The sequence below is a fragment of the Aythya fuligula genome, chromosome 7 (assembly GCF_009819795.1).
Source record: "Aythya fuligula isolate bAytFul2 chromosome 7, bAytFul2.pri, whole genome shotgun sequence".
NCBI lineage: Eukaryota > Metazoa > Chordata > Aves > Anseriformes > Anatidae > Aythya > Aythya fuligula.
In genome coordinates this window covers 22,834,051-22,848,006 of record NC_045565.1, presented here as the reverse complement: position 1 = coordinate 22,848,006, position 13,956 = coordinate 22,834,051, and the positions used below count along the sequence as shown (strand labels likewise).

The following is a 13,956-nucleotide window of genomic DNA, read 5'->3' as shown; positions in this document are numbered from 1 at the left end:
AAACATCCCTCGTGGCCTTTACAACATGCTCTTCCATTACTAATAGTTAATAATGCTATTTGAATTCTACATTCTACACCAATACATCTGAGCCCCACATTTCTATTGTTTATTTCCCTGTTACTGCATCGCTTTAGGGGACAGTAGGGCACCAGTTAGTGCAGTGGGAGCATTGTCCTCTCTGACATGTGGGAGGAAATGCTGCCAATCATTCACACTGTGTTGAGGTCATTTCCCTCCCTTTTATTCACACGCAGGCCAGTCCAGATACATATTTATTTTTGGGCCCATCTCTGAAATTTTATTTTCTTTTTGAACTCATCCCTTAGCATTTACTCAGTGAAGAGCCATGTGAAGGCACTTAACTTGTGCTTGACAATCAAGGGAAAATAAAATTAGCAACAGAATGGTAAAGAAACTCATTTGTATTAGGCATTATGAATGTTTAATCCCAAATTTACTATTCCTGCAGTTAACCCTGTTGATATTAGCTGTTTACGTTGTATCAACGTTGATATTGGCTGCTTGCGTCATATCAACGAAGCACAGGAAGGAAACATTTTGGGCTTGAGGAATTAGAGAGGGTGGTTGCACACTGGAACAGGCTCCCCAGGGAAGTGGTCACTGCACCGAGCCTGTCTGAATTTAAGAAGAGATTGGACTGTGCACTTAGTCACATGGTCTGAACTTTTGGGTAGACCTGTGCGGTGTCAAGAGTTGGACTTGATGATCCTTAAGGGTCCCTTCCAACTCAGGATATTCTATGATTCTATGAATTAGTGAGAATGAAAACTCAGTATCATGTAAAAATAAGAGATTTGTAAAAGCTTAATAGCTTAAGAATCTCATTGATATAATTTTTTTAAAAACATTTTATAATTAATGAAGTATTAATCCCCTGAATAACACTATGCAGAGGGAGCAATGTGCTATTTAATTTTACTCTCTGCAAGACTGCCCCCAAGGAATTTCTTCACAGAGTTTTGGAATTAGTATTTTGAAGGTATTTTCAAATGGAGGATGATCAAAACCTGCTAATTATTCAGCTAACGAAAATACTTTGGAAAACACAATAAAAATGGTTATGTTAAAGCAAAAGAACCTCCATTTGGAGATATACTTGTTATTGCCTAGCTGGGCATTGAAATTTCCTTGCATTTCATGCTACTTGAAACAATCAATATCTAATAATAATAAAAAAAAAATACTGTGGTACTCTGTAGTTCTAGACTTTATCTGCAGTTCATTTAAGAGGAGAATAAAATGAATTTGTCAATTGTGCATAAAAGCTGTTTTACAAACCTTTTTATTTTGACCAAGGACCATGTAACCATTTGTTTATAAGAACGTTATTTTATTTTTCATTTCCAAAGTCAGAGATATTTCCCAGAGTGTAGTCTTAGAGAATCAGAATTTTAGCTTGGACACCTATGCTTTTGGCTTAGTCTTTTAACACAGCAGTGTTTTGGCTTTAATTACTTTAAGTGTAAAAAGGAGAGCAGAGATCCCTGGCCATGATAAATTTTCATAAAACTTCCAGTGATAGAGAAAAAAAGACTTAAAGGATGGTCAGGGAAAGAATTTCCAGGTAAAATTGTCATTTTAATTGGTAAACAGCACATTGTTTCCTTGAAATGAAGTTTCTGAACTCCCGTTTTTCCTACATTAAATGGCTATAAGAAATCATTTTCTTGATATTGCAAGACCCAAAGCCATTATAATAGAAGTATTAAACTCCTTTACTCCTTTTTTATTTTAATACATCTCTATTTATATGATTCTAGAATTCTGTTCTTCTTGCAGCATATATCCTTGTGCAATGTATTGCATTATTGTCTCTCAATGTAATTTACTTACAATTGACTGGAGTCTAAAAATAATCATCTACTCGGGGTTCTGTTCCCTAAGCTTAGCTATTAACTTGCACAATAAAAGTCTGTCATATACAAGAATGATTGATCTAAGCAAGCTAAAGGAAAAGATGTTCAAATGCTCCCTGTTAACATGTAAATTACATTAACATAATCTTGAATTAATCATATACACTAGTCTGAAAATTGCCTGCCTTTTAATATAATGGGAAAAAGCTATGGAGGTATTTTAGCTATGATTGTGACGCATATTGACAAGCGTGTGCAAAATACAGTTACCTTCTGATAGATGATTCGTGTCCCATCTCAGCTTCTAATTAGCACTTGAAGGTTAAGAGCAAATCTCCTGCGGCCCCTGAAGCGTACCATGCTGTTGAGCCTGCAGAAACACCAGCTTCTAGGCTGATGCCTTTGGGAAGGGTCCAAGCTCCCAAGCCAAAATGCCATCTGAGGGATGTCCCAAACCTCACTCAGAGTGCAGCTCTGGCATACGTGTCCTCAGCCCTTCATGTCTGCTGATGGGAAGACCAAATACACGGTCCATCATCTGACTGACTAAGAAAGAGCATCCCAGCATGTAACAAAAGGCATGCTCAACATTTAGTCCAAACGCTGTCAGTGCTCTAGTTCCTAAAAAAATGTAATTCTTTAAAGCTTAATAGCTTTTGCCTTTAAAATACCATATGGTACTAATCTCTTTTGTTTGTTCATATCATTTATGTGAGAAAAAAAGATATTAAAAAAGACCACCTCCAAACTTTTAAATGATAAGCCTTTGCACATTCAGTCTTTGGGAATTTTATTGTGAACGAGCATTTTGTTCTGCCGGAAAAGTCGGTGTTTATGTCTCATTGTACTTTCAGGCAGACAAATAAGAAACAGCTGAACCATAACTGTACTCTGCACAAATTAACTATTGTGTAAAATAAACACTTTTGTTGGCTTATGTATCACTACAGGGGGTTACAACATCAATGATGTCATGTTTTACTGGACGAGAGGAAATGATTCAGTTCGAGGGTTAGACACACTTCGGCTGGCACAGTATACAGTAGAAGACCACTTTACCTCGGTATCTGAAGCGGTATATGAGACAGGTAAAAACACCCTTATAACACTTCCTAGGTACACTTTGGAATATAGCTCTGGAAACTGAACAGCATTCAGAAGCTAGACATGATGCTTTCTCTTTGGGTGACACGTTTTCATTTTCTATTGGATTGCATTCTGGAAGCCTTACGTGAATCTCTCAGATGTTACCAGCAGAGACCCAGCTAATTTAAGGTTGGAAGTTTTTAAGTATTTTCTTGGACAGTATTATTTTGGAGGCTACATATTGTCTAAAGAACAATGAACAATAAATGCATTATTTAGCTGCTTAATGTCAGGAGGAATTCTTTTAAAGGAAGAAGGACCTGTAAGTTGAGCTTTTAAATTTGAGTGAGACCATGGAGTCTGGATGCTCGGTTCAGGACAGTTCCCAGCATGTCTGGGATTTCCATTCTGGTTTTATTTGACAAAGCGAAAGCCTTTATTTGACCATGGAAATTTCTGTGATTATGCTGGGTGCTCTTAGAACACCAAGAAGTTGTGCTTTATTGCTAGTGCTTGCAGGAATAGCTCTTTGTCTGCAGCAGCCTCTGTCCAACCTGGTGGGCAGCAGAGTGCAGGTTGCCTGTCCTGTGGTTCCTCTGCCCAGGAAAAGATCTGAAGCATTTCCACAGACCTGCTGTTCTGCTGATCTTAGAAAACAGCTGTAGAAAGTTTCCCCTCACTGCAGGACTTGACCTCATTAAAGAGTCTGCTCTTGTTGTTGTTGTTGTTGTTGTTATTATTATTATTTTATTATTTTTTCCCTCTGAAATTTTGACAGTGCTTTTGGAGAGTTCAAGACGTGCCAAATGTGCTTTCTGCTCCTTGAATTGCTCTTAGGTCCTTCATTGCTATTCTTCACTGCATATTCAGTTTCTCTTCTGCCCAAGCCAACATACCAAGGAGAATATGCAAGGGGAATCCTTAAATGAGGATGCAAACATCCTTCAAAGCTGTAGTTTCACCAGATTGTATGCTACTAAGTCTGAATCACGGATATATCATTCTGATATTCCATTGTTGGGTATTTCTATTTTAACAATAGGACACAGGGAAACTTCATGGTCTGATTTCAGGCATTAATTTAGGCTGAAAGTCAAAGTTCTCTAAATGGTTATAAAAGTAGAAAAGAAATCTATAAGAGCAGGCTCAGGGATCACAGAGTACTTTGCTACTTATATAACTGACATCTGCTTGCCTTCCTCCTCTTTATAGCTTCAGGCTAAGCAACATCAGGTTCAATCAAAGGAGAATAAGCCTTTACTGCTGTTCTGCCCAGAAGGGTATTAGAACCTGTTCACCATACAGGAAAGAGGGAGAGGAAAACTGCCTAATTCTTACCACCTTCTGTCACAGAGTCCAGAGAGTGCCAGAAAGCCAAAAAAAATTTCTATTATTTTTTAGCAGATGGAATAATTACAACTGAAGTGGCATGGTCAGATAAATTGTGCTCTTTTTTTTCAGTTAATGATGCTGTCTTCTCCTTAGGTTGGCAATAATCATATATATAACTGCACTTTTTGTTTTAGTGTCTTAACATATGCAACTTAATTTGATTAAAATTTCCCACATCTGCTTGTTTCAGTTCTACTGCCTGCATAAGAAAGCCACATTATGAAGTGCTATGCAGTATTTTTACATGAAATCTCATAATCCTCTTAATTTTCTACCAAGTCTATGGTTTAGGTGCTATTTTCTACAGATTTTTTAGGAAAGCAGTGCCTACTGTAGCCCATAATAAATGCGAAAAAAGCAAATAAATTATGGAACTATGTAATCAATTTGGAAGGGAAAAAATATATTTTGGATTTCCTTAACGTGATTAATAGATGTCTGAAAGTATTTTATAAATAACGGTTATGATTCACAAGGCTAAAGCTAAAGATACTACAACACTGCTTTTCTTTAGTATTTCCTAACCCAGCAAAAAAAAGCAATCAGGATTTGAACTTGAACAGACAGTACAGCTGTTGTGCAAGTGAAATATTGTACAGTGATACAAGCCCAAGTTCACATGTGACCACAGACAGAGCCAAGATTAGAATGTGGTCAGCAAAATTCCTGCATAAGCAACTTCAGTAAATTTAAGAAAAGAACATCGTGGATTAATCTTGTTTAAAGAACACCATGTATCACATAATAGTAATGATGTTATTATAATCACATAATAGTAAGTTACTTTGTATAACATTAACCATGTCGCTGGCTAGAATTTTGTGTTGATTTTTTTCTTGACACAGAATAATTTAATTTTGGACATAGGTAAATTCATTGCTAGAACTACTTTCTGGAGGTCTTTAACTGTAATCCTTATTCTGCAGACACTGAAGCATACTCTCTTGGACCCCAAAACCAAGTATGTGCATCAGTGGATGCTGGGTTTTTATTTTAGCTGTCTAGCCAACACCACCTGCATTTTCAGAGTAATAAATGGTGATGTAAAAAGATTGCCTTTTTTACTGGAAAAACATGAAAGAATTAAGGACTGTTACAGTCTAGCATTTTGTGTAAATAATAATAGAAATAAGGTTCACTTAATCTATTCTAATGTCCCAAGATAAGATCATCTATACCAACATCCAACTTCCTAACAGATGTTTTCAGGAGTAAATTAGACAAACCTCCAAAGTGTCTAATCCTTGGCCTCCCTAGATGATTTTTTCTGGTGATTATTAAAAGCATATTTTCCTTGTATCTCATCTTGATTTCCCTTGCTGCATTTCAAACCTGTTATGCTCTGCATTGTCTATTGTGGATAAGGAAGACAAATTTCCTGCTGTTTTTCAGCAGCTCTTTCACCATTTCAAAAGAGGTACATCTCTCAGACTAGCACTTTCCCTCTCTTTAATTCATACAAACAGTTTTCTAGATCTCCTGTCTTTGCTACTGTTCTTCTGTAGACTTTCTCTTGTCTTTGTTGTATGTGCACACAAGCTGGTACCCTGGGTACCCTGTTCCTATCTGATGTCCTCTGTAAATAAATGCATCACTTCATGCATTAAATGGATTACTTCATGCATTTCCTCTTTATCCATTCCAGGTTGATATTTGCTTTTCTTGCAGAAAATTCCTGTGCATTGTTGACCTTGTTCAGCTTGCAATTTCAAGCTAGTAATTCCTGTCTGAGGGTAGTAGTTGCTTCTTGTTGAATTGCATCTTCTTCTACTCAGGCTTTTTCTGATACTTTTTGAGATAATTTTGAACTCCGGTTTTTCTCTCCAGTGCACTATCACTACTTTCTGTTCAGTGTCTCTTAAAAGACACTCTGTATGCCATGGTATGCCATCGTATTTGGTAGCGAGAAGTTCTGGACACAGCGTGGACTCCTGTGTGTTCCCACTCAATAAATTCTTCTATTTTCACAGCAACTAATAGCTTATCAATCCCTATTTATATTTTTAATCAGAAAAAAAGCAGAAAAGGGATTTTATACTTGAGGGTAATTAGCTGCTGATAGCTTTTCCTCTTTTCTGCCTGGCATCTTCCTTACTCTCACTGCAGTCTTCCTGCCAAATTTTCAGCAGAATCAGGAGAACTGAGGCTCAGTTTGCTCAGCCTAACACAGAGTCCTCAACCCCTGCCCAGAAGCCAGGGAGAGCTTTGTCAGGCAGACCTCCCCTCTTAGAAATCATGAAGTCAGCAAGGTGGCACATCCAAATGGTATTATTCTGGCAGAACAGAGAGAAAGAAGAGACAAAGCCTTCCGTCCTTGATGCACAATGATAATAAGGCATTTGCCCTCCTGAAAAAGCCTGCAATGGGAGCTGGCTGCTGTTCCTTGTCTGAAGTCTGTATGCAGGATTTTTCACAGTTTTTCTCTCCAAATATAGACGCATTACCTTGCTCAGTCCTCCAGGACCCTCTGCAGTTCCCCAAGGAGATTTCTTCTCAATCAGCAACCAAACTTTTCTAGGATTTTCAGGTCTTCTATTTCAAGGTGCAGTACACCGAATAACTTCTGTCATTCACTTTATCAGTTTTTTTATAATTTGTAATTGCTCTCCAAGTGTTATTTCTGATAATATTGTCTTTGACATACAGGTCTCAAAAACAATCCTAGAACTGTATTTAGTATAATCTTATCTGGGGACCTCAGCTAAAATTCAAGCATTTACATATGTATATGTATCTGTTACCATGTATGTTCAACTTACCTATCTGAGCTCTTCACTCAGATAATCGCTTTTTCTAAGTAAGCCTTTCCACTTGAGTTGAGGTACAGAAGTTTTCCATCATTAGTTCTTGTTGTGATGTTTCTGCAATGCTTCACACTCTTTACCAAAGCCAGAACTGTTCAGAATGAAAACAGTTATGAAAAATGCACTAAAAAAGTTACAGTAGCAGAAAAGCATGTGGAAAGGCTATGGACTGGATGAATATTGAGGACACTGGTAAGAGGGTTTTTTTTTTTTTTTTTATTAACTTCAGGAAAGTTCTTTGTTGTACAGACAGAAATACAAACACATAGAAAATTTCCTGTGGCATAATTGTCTTTAAGTTTTTTTTTTTTGTTTTTTTTGTTTTTTTGTTTTTTTTTTAACAGGTAAGCTAAATAGAGATATACATGTATATCTGTACACAACTACGACATGAAGGAGTATGTTTCCTTCTTAGGAAATTTGAATTTCAAACTCAATTTTTGTAAAGCGTTTTTGTGAAGATGAAACGCAAAGCCCATCCTGATCTTTCATTTCCTTTTGTTCACCTCTGAAGAACAAATAGGAAAGGAAGTAGTTTATAAGATCCTGACTGTGAAGAACAGAAAACTATGATTATATTCTGAAGGAGGGACAAAGGAGTTTTGATACTACCCATGTATATTGGTACCCTTAGCATCCTACGAGTCAGATAAATTGCTTTACAGCTGCACAACTTGTTTGTTGGGTAAAAACGTAAACAGTGCTATTTCTTAAGCCATATTTATGTTATAAACAAGTAAAATTGCATAGTGAAAACTACAAATTCAGCACGTAGGTAAGGCAGTTAGACTTTCTCCTGTACTGTCCCCTTAAAAGGTGAAAGCAGGGAATGAAGTGATACATTGGTATCCTGCACAGGGGTGTGCAGTCAGGCACAAAGAGTACATTCTTCCCTATCATGAAATATGTATGCCAACCCCTTGGGTGCCAGATAAAATGTGTGATGTACATCTCACACAAGCACGTCAGTATAACTACCAAAGTGCTGCTTCTTACATAAAGAGTAACGTGGAGCTTTCTTTTACTGGAGTAGAGTTCTTCACGTCCATAAGAGGTAACTGTGGGAAGATGCTCCTAAGTTAAAATGGGGATGCTGTCTGTAGAGCATCAGTTCTTTCTTCAGGCTCCTCTGCTGTGACTGTCTGCTGTTTTGGGGGGAGCAGAAAGTGCAGCAAGGCAGCATTCTGCCATCAGCCAGGAGCAGACACCCTAAAAAATGGTCTTGAAATGATTTTGGCATATCTAAAAAATGGATGATCTAGGGTGATAAGGAAGCCTGTTTTTTTTTTTTTGTTTTGTTTGTTTGTTTGTTTGTTTTTGTTTTTTTAAGGTTTATTTCTCACTGTCTGTTTCTCAGTCAGTGCAATAGTAGTGTTGTTAAAATCATCAGTATTATGTAAAGATCTAACAGTGTCAGGTGGGCTGTGCTGTAAATTAGAATATTGTTTTAGAAGTGAAAACCAAAAGCCAAATTATAAGAGAAATAAGCTGTGTTTTCTTGCATTCAGAAAATTCTGCCTTGGACTTAGACCTATGCCTGTTTAGGTAATGGGAAAGAAACTGGTATAATTTTTAGGATGCTAAACCAGAAGTAGTCATCTAGAACCACCTGAAATTTGATTTTGTTCACTTCCTTCCATTTTCTAGGGTGCTCTTTTTTAAAGCAGTAGAGAGAATTGGGAGTATATATAGAGACTGTAGTCTGCTATCTGGATATGTACTTCATATGTCAGCTAGAGCTACTATCTAGTTTTGTATTTCTGCCCTCTAGTAAATTCTATAAAGCCAAAGTAACTCAGCTTAATCTTCTTTCACTGTTGGGTAACCTGAGTAGGATTATCTCACCTTTTGGCAGGTTAAGAATAGGTATATTGACAGCCATTCAGGTTCAACTCATATTTGACAATCTATTAAACACAGTGATTTGATGCTTTGGTAAGTGCTAAATCTGTGCCTTCACTGCAGAATTAACTATCTGCACAGAGATTATTTCCATCGCATAATCAAATTTAAATTGGGGCACTCACATACTGAGGTGACATCCATCATGGGCCAAAAACTTGAATAAAAAAATATCTTTAATGCAAAGATTTTGTTCTCAATATCACTCAAGCAAGGGGCAGGCTTGACAGTTTTCAGGAGTTAACTTTAGTAAAGGCAGGATTAAAATTGCATGCACCTGTTTCACTTTTGATCTGGTTTATAGCATCACAGTCTTGGATGTGCAAGTGAAAGCCAATGAGATAAGGTAGTTGTGCATCATCACTATCTCATATGCAATGCATATAACAGTAGTAGCAAATCTGTTTCTTTTTAAACATAACTTTTGATACACATGGAGTGTAGAGGTAAAAAGGGCTGTAGTAGTTCCTTATCTTTATTTTATCTCATTGGTCATTTGTTTAGGATGCTACACATGCATTACATACTATTTTTTGCCTCTTTTTCCTTTGGTTTATTACGGGAGGAGTTCATATGAATTCTATATATAGGTTTCTTCAAAATTTCCATTATAAATGCTCTTTTGAGCTCTTTAGAGACACCATTATTATCATGTCCATGATGTGCCTTTGGATTTTGGCAAGCAGAAAGCCTTAAGGTTAGAGAAATGCCTTTTCTTTGTTCCCTGAAAACCACTCAGCTATAAGCTGTTACATCTCTATTTTTCTTTGTTGTTCACATTACTTGAGAAATTTCTGGCATCAGGAAAAATAACACAAAAGAACATGGGAACATTCAAAAGGCTTGTCCATGCTTGGAAATTACAGCAAGATGGGAAAGTGTGAATTTCAAGTTGGATATTTTGAAATAACTTCCCATAGACACATTTGGCTTTTACACTAAGGCAAGTGGAGACACAGATGTAGGGAGCTAACCAGGAGAAGATGGTGCTGTATGACTATTCTGTATTGACTATTTCAGAGTTTTCCCTCCTGGAGGAAATCTCTGTGGCTGAACCACAGTCACTCCAAGTGCCTGTGGAACTCTGCAAGGAGTGCTGTCCAATCCCTTCATCCCATTTCCTGGGTACATGGTACCGTGTCCTTCCCTGGGGTTTGCACAGAAAGACAAGACTTTTGTGGAGGACTTGGTTCCCTGCTGATGGGTCACATCCTTCGCATTCCCACGCCAAATCTGGACTGACACCCTTCCCTCACTCGCAATGGCCATGCCATCATCCTTTGTGTACTAACTGCCACCATGCTGCAGTTAGGGCAGTGCGGGTTACAAACTGTGCAGAGAAAATCTTTTTATTTAGAAATATCTCTTTTGATTTCTAGTTAAATAGAAGCTTATTAATAATACTCTTAACTGTTTTTATGTAGGTTTCAAATGCTCGCTATTGGACAGTAGAAAGTCACAGATTTACAATTGCATGTACAAACTTAATTCTCTTTCCCTAAACATGCTTTATGCCATAGCCTTTTATTGTACAGACCCAGTGCTTTTCTGTAGCACCAGTGCTTGATTTAGCACAAGAACAAATGCAGACAAAAGTAGAAGTAATGTTGCACTGTCAGCAGTTGCACTTCCTAATTGTTGAGTGGTTTACTTTGGTCCACTAAACACGTAAAATCAATTTTGATGGGTGAAAACTTGAAGGAAACAGCTATATGTGTAAAAATTACAATATCAATAGGTTTACGTTAATTTAACATTCCTCTTTTCATACAAAAATGACAACAACGGTATAAATAGTCTTTGTTCCTCCTGCCTCATGGACAGAGAAAGTCTGTCTATCTTTGTATCCTTTTTTCTACCATTAGAAGCTTGTTGAATTTACAAAAGAGAACCGTAAATACAGTGTATTCGTACCTTCAGAAGGAGAAAGAATTGCCTACCAAAGGACTGTTTAATCCAGTAATGAAAAGGCAGAGACAACATGACAAAAAGCTGAAGTCAGGTTAAGATTAGAAATTAAACATACATTTTTAATAGATGGAATGATTTTAATCCACGTAACAGATTATTTGATGAATGCTGCTTGTCTTGATATACTGAGATAAAGTCTAGATGTCTGTGTAAAAGGTGAACTTTATTCCAGACAAAGTGAATGAGTTGAAAATAAGGGATAATTGGGAATACTTAATGGCCTGTGATTAAGGTCAGACTACATAGTCTACTAATTTTCTCTGATTTTAGGAATTCTAGCAAATCTTATAGTTCTCTAGATTCAGTTTATACAACACTTAAAAACTGAATTTTAACTATCCATTTTCTAGTCTGGCAGCAATAAGGCATTTCTTGACATCCATTACTTGTACTTCGAGCTTTTAAAAGTGCTTTTCTTTGACTCCATGTCTCAATGCACACCTGAGGGATACACAAATAGCCTGTCTGTGCACGTGATGCTGTTGCTGAGGTGCATTCACTGTGCTGTAATTCTGCCCTGACTCACAGCATGCAGCACTGCAAACAGACATACCTCCTGAAGATCAACGTTTGTTGGAACAAAACAGATGAAGCCAAGGCTATCTAACCACAGTACATTCAAGCATTACATTCTCTCACTGATATTGTAGTACAATAATTTTTTTTTAAAAGAATGTTGTTAAACATACTTAATCTTGAACTTCAGAATAAAAAGTCTGTTCTGCTCTTTAAATTAGTAAAAAGCAAGCTTTTGCCTTAATTTGATCTGTTGGACAGGTAGCAACTTGAGATCCTACACTTCTGTTGCCCCAGCATAGCTTAATTTTGCTCAGTTAGTGTGCTGGAATTCAAATTCAGACTTTGCTTACCAGTGTGCTATTCCATAATGAAACCTGATTCTGTCTTTGGCTCTGTGGGCCCAAACTTTCATCTTCTGGCAGTCAGTCTGTTAAAAGTGCCACAGCACTGTGATAACAGTGACACTGCTTAGAACAGTGCAAACACTGCACTGCTCTAATGTAAAGAAAAAATAGTGGAGATGCAAAACCACTGATTGTTTTCAAGTGGAATATGAGAGTTAGGTCAGTATTACTAGGGAAAGTACCTGTCATCTACATCTGGAACAATACTAAATGAAATGAAAATCAAAATAAGCCTGATCTGTGAGGCAGTTAAAGATAAGGACCCATGCTAACTTTATGATGCTATGAATGTTATGCTAGTTTATATAGTAGCTCATAGAGGTAACTCTTGTTAATAAACATAGCTAAATATATAGGTGATTTTAAATTTCCTTGCCTTTCCATGCATTGATGGATTAATTCTTTCCACACTAATCCCCTCTAAATTTCTAATTCAAGACGTCTTTAATGAAGCTATGGATATGAAGTGACTAGACATCATATATATGGATTTTTCCCTTCAGTTCAATGTAGAATCTTCATGTTAGAATTTTTCAGCACAGTGTTTAATTTTTTCAAGCTTATTTGTTAATCTTTTATTGCATAGCAATATACAGGTTGATAATTAAAAAAAACTTTTTGTGAATTGTACTTTCAAAATATTTTTTCCTGCTCTTTTCACAGGACGTTACCCAAAACTAGTGTTTCACTTTGAACTCAAGAGAAACATCTTATATTTCATACTAGAAACATACGTACCATCAATCCTCCTGGTTGTGCTCTCCTGGGTATCATTTTGGATAAGCCAGTCATCAGTTCCAGCCAGAATCTGCATCGGTGAGAAGCCAATAAAACAAACCAAAACAAGGGTTGGAGCATTAAGATGCTTGTTTTATTACGCGTACGTGGCATCCGTTTCCAAAAGGTGCAAATGTTTCCGAGTTTTATGGAATTACTTTTCTAGTTTGCCATCTGCAGCACATCATGCAAATTCTCCTTGAAGCTCTGCTATTCTTCAACAAAACAAATGTCCTTGGTAGCAAAAGGAGACTTGGAAGCAGGAGAAGCTACTGGAAGGAGAGGAAAAAACAGTTGTTTTGAAAATCATTTCAAAATATTCAAACGCATGCTATATACAGACAGAATTATGAGGCTTTTGTGAGGGTGAATGATACATACTAATTAACACAGGAATAATAAGAGAATTATGAGATTAAATATAATTAATTTCAAATAAAGGAGATTCTGAAAGGGAAAAATGCAAATCAGCTCTGATCAGACTGCAGGTGGGGTAGGAAAAACACGTCTATAGAATAGCAAAGAAAAGATTGCACATCAAATGAGGCTGGTGGACAACTACACTGAGAAACATGACATCTGAAAGTTTTAAAGGAAGCATTTGCATTGCATTGCAATGATGATGAGTTAATAATATACATTCTAAAGAATGAAAATCTCTTCCATTCTAATTTCAATTTTTTTCCACTTTCCAAATATTGTTCTTGAGTATTTTCAAGCATTTAACTTCAGAATCGTAAATGCATTTAGAAGTCTCCTTTTCAAAACATGCCCTTTTAAATTCTGTGTCATACTAGGTGTTCATGAAGCTCAGGAAAAAAACTATCCTGGTTTCCCAAATGCATTGGAGGGCCTCATTGCTATCCTTGTTTTATCAGAATTTATATTTTTGTGTTCCACAGGTGTTACCACAGTCCTAACTATGACAACGCTGATGATGGGAGCCAGGACTTCACTCCCAAATGCTAATTGCTTTATTAAGGCAATTGATGTGTACCTCGGTATCTGTTTCAGTTTCATCTTCGGAGCGTTGTTAGAGTATGCTGTGGCTCATTTCTGTACTCTGCATCGACCGAGCTCAAAGGAACTTCCGAAGGTATTTTAATTCTTCCCTTGTTGACCTACAAAGTAGACTTCTATTATATCTGCTAAAAAGAATAAGTTATCTTATTTAGCATTAATGATAAAGGTATTTAAAGAATTTTGTATTTTAGAATAATG

General features: G+C 36.8%; 1 protein-coding gene across 1 annotated transcript in view; it reads left to right on the top strand.

Annotated features, from left to right (window-relative positions):
• LOC116491416 (gamma-aminobutyric acid receptor subunit pi-like) overlaps positions 1 to 13,956 on the top strand; it is a 39,157-nt gene that overhangs the window by 19,218 nt on the left and 5,983 nt on the right. Inside the window, exons 6-8 of the mRNA XM_032191334.1 lie at positions 2,831 to 2,968; positions 12,622 to 12,774; positions 13,638 to 13,831. Coding sequence (XP_032047225.1) covers positions 2,831 to 2,968; positions 12,622 to 12,774; positions 13,638 to 13,831 — 485 coding nt within the window. The remainder of the gene's footprint in view (positions 1 to 2,830; positions 2,969 to 12,621; positions 12,775 to 13,637; positions 13,832 to 13,956) is intronic.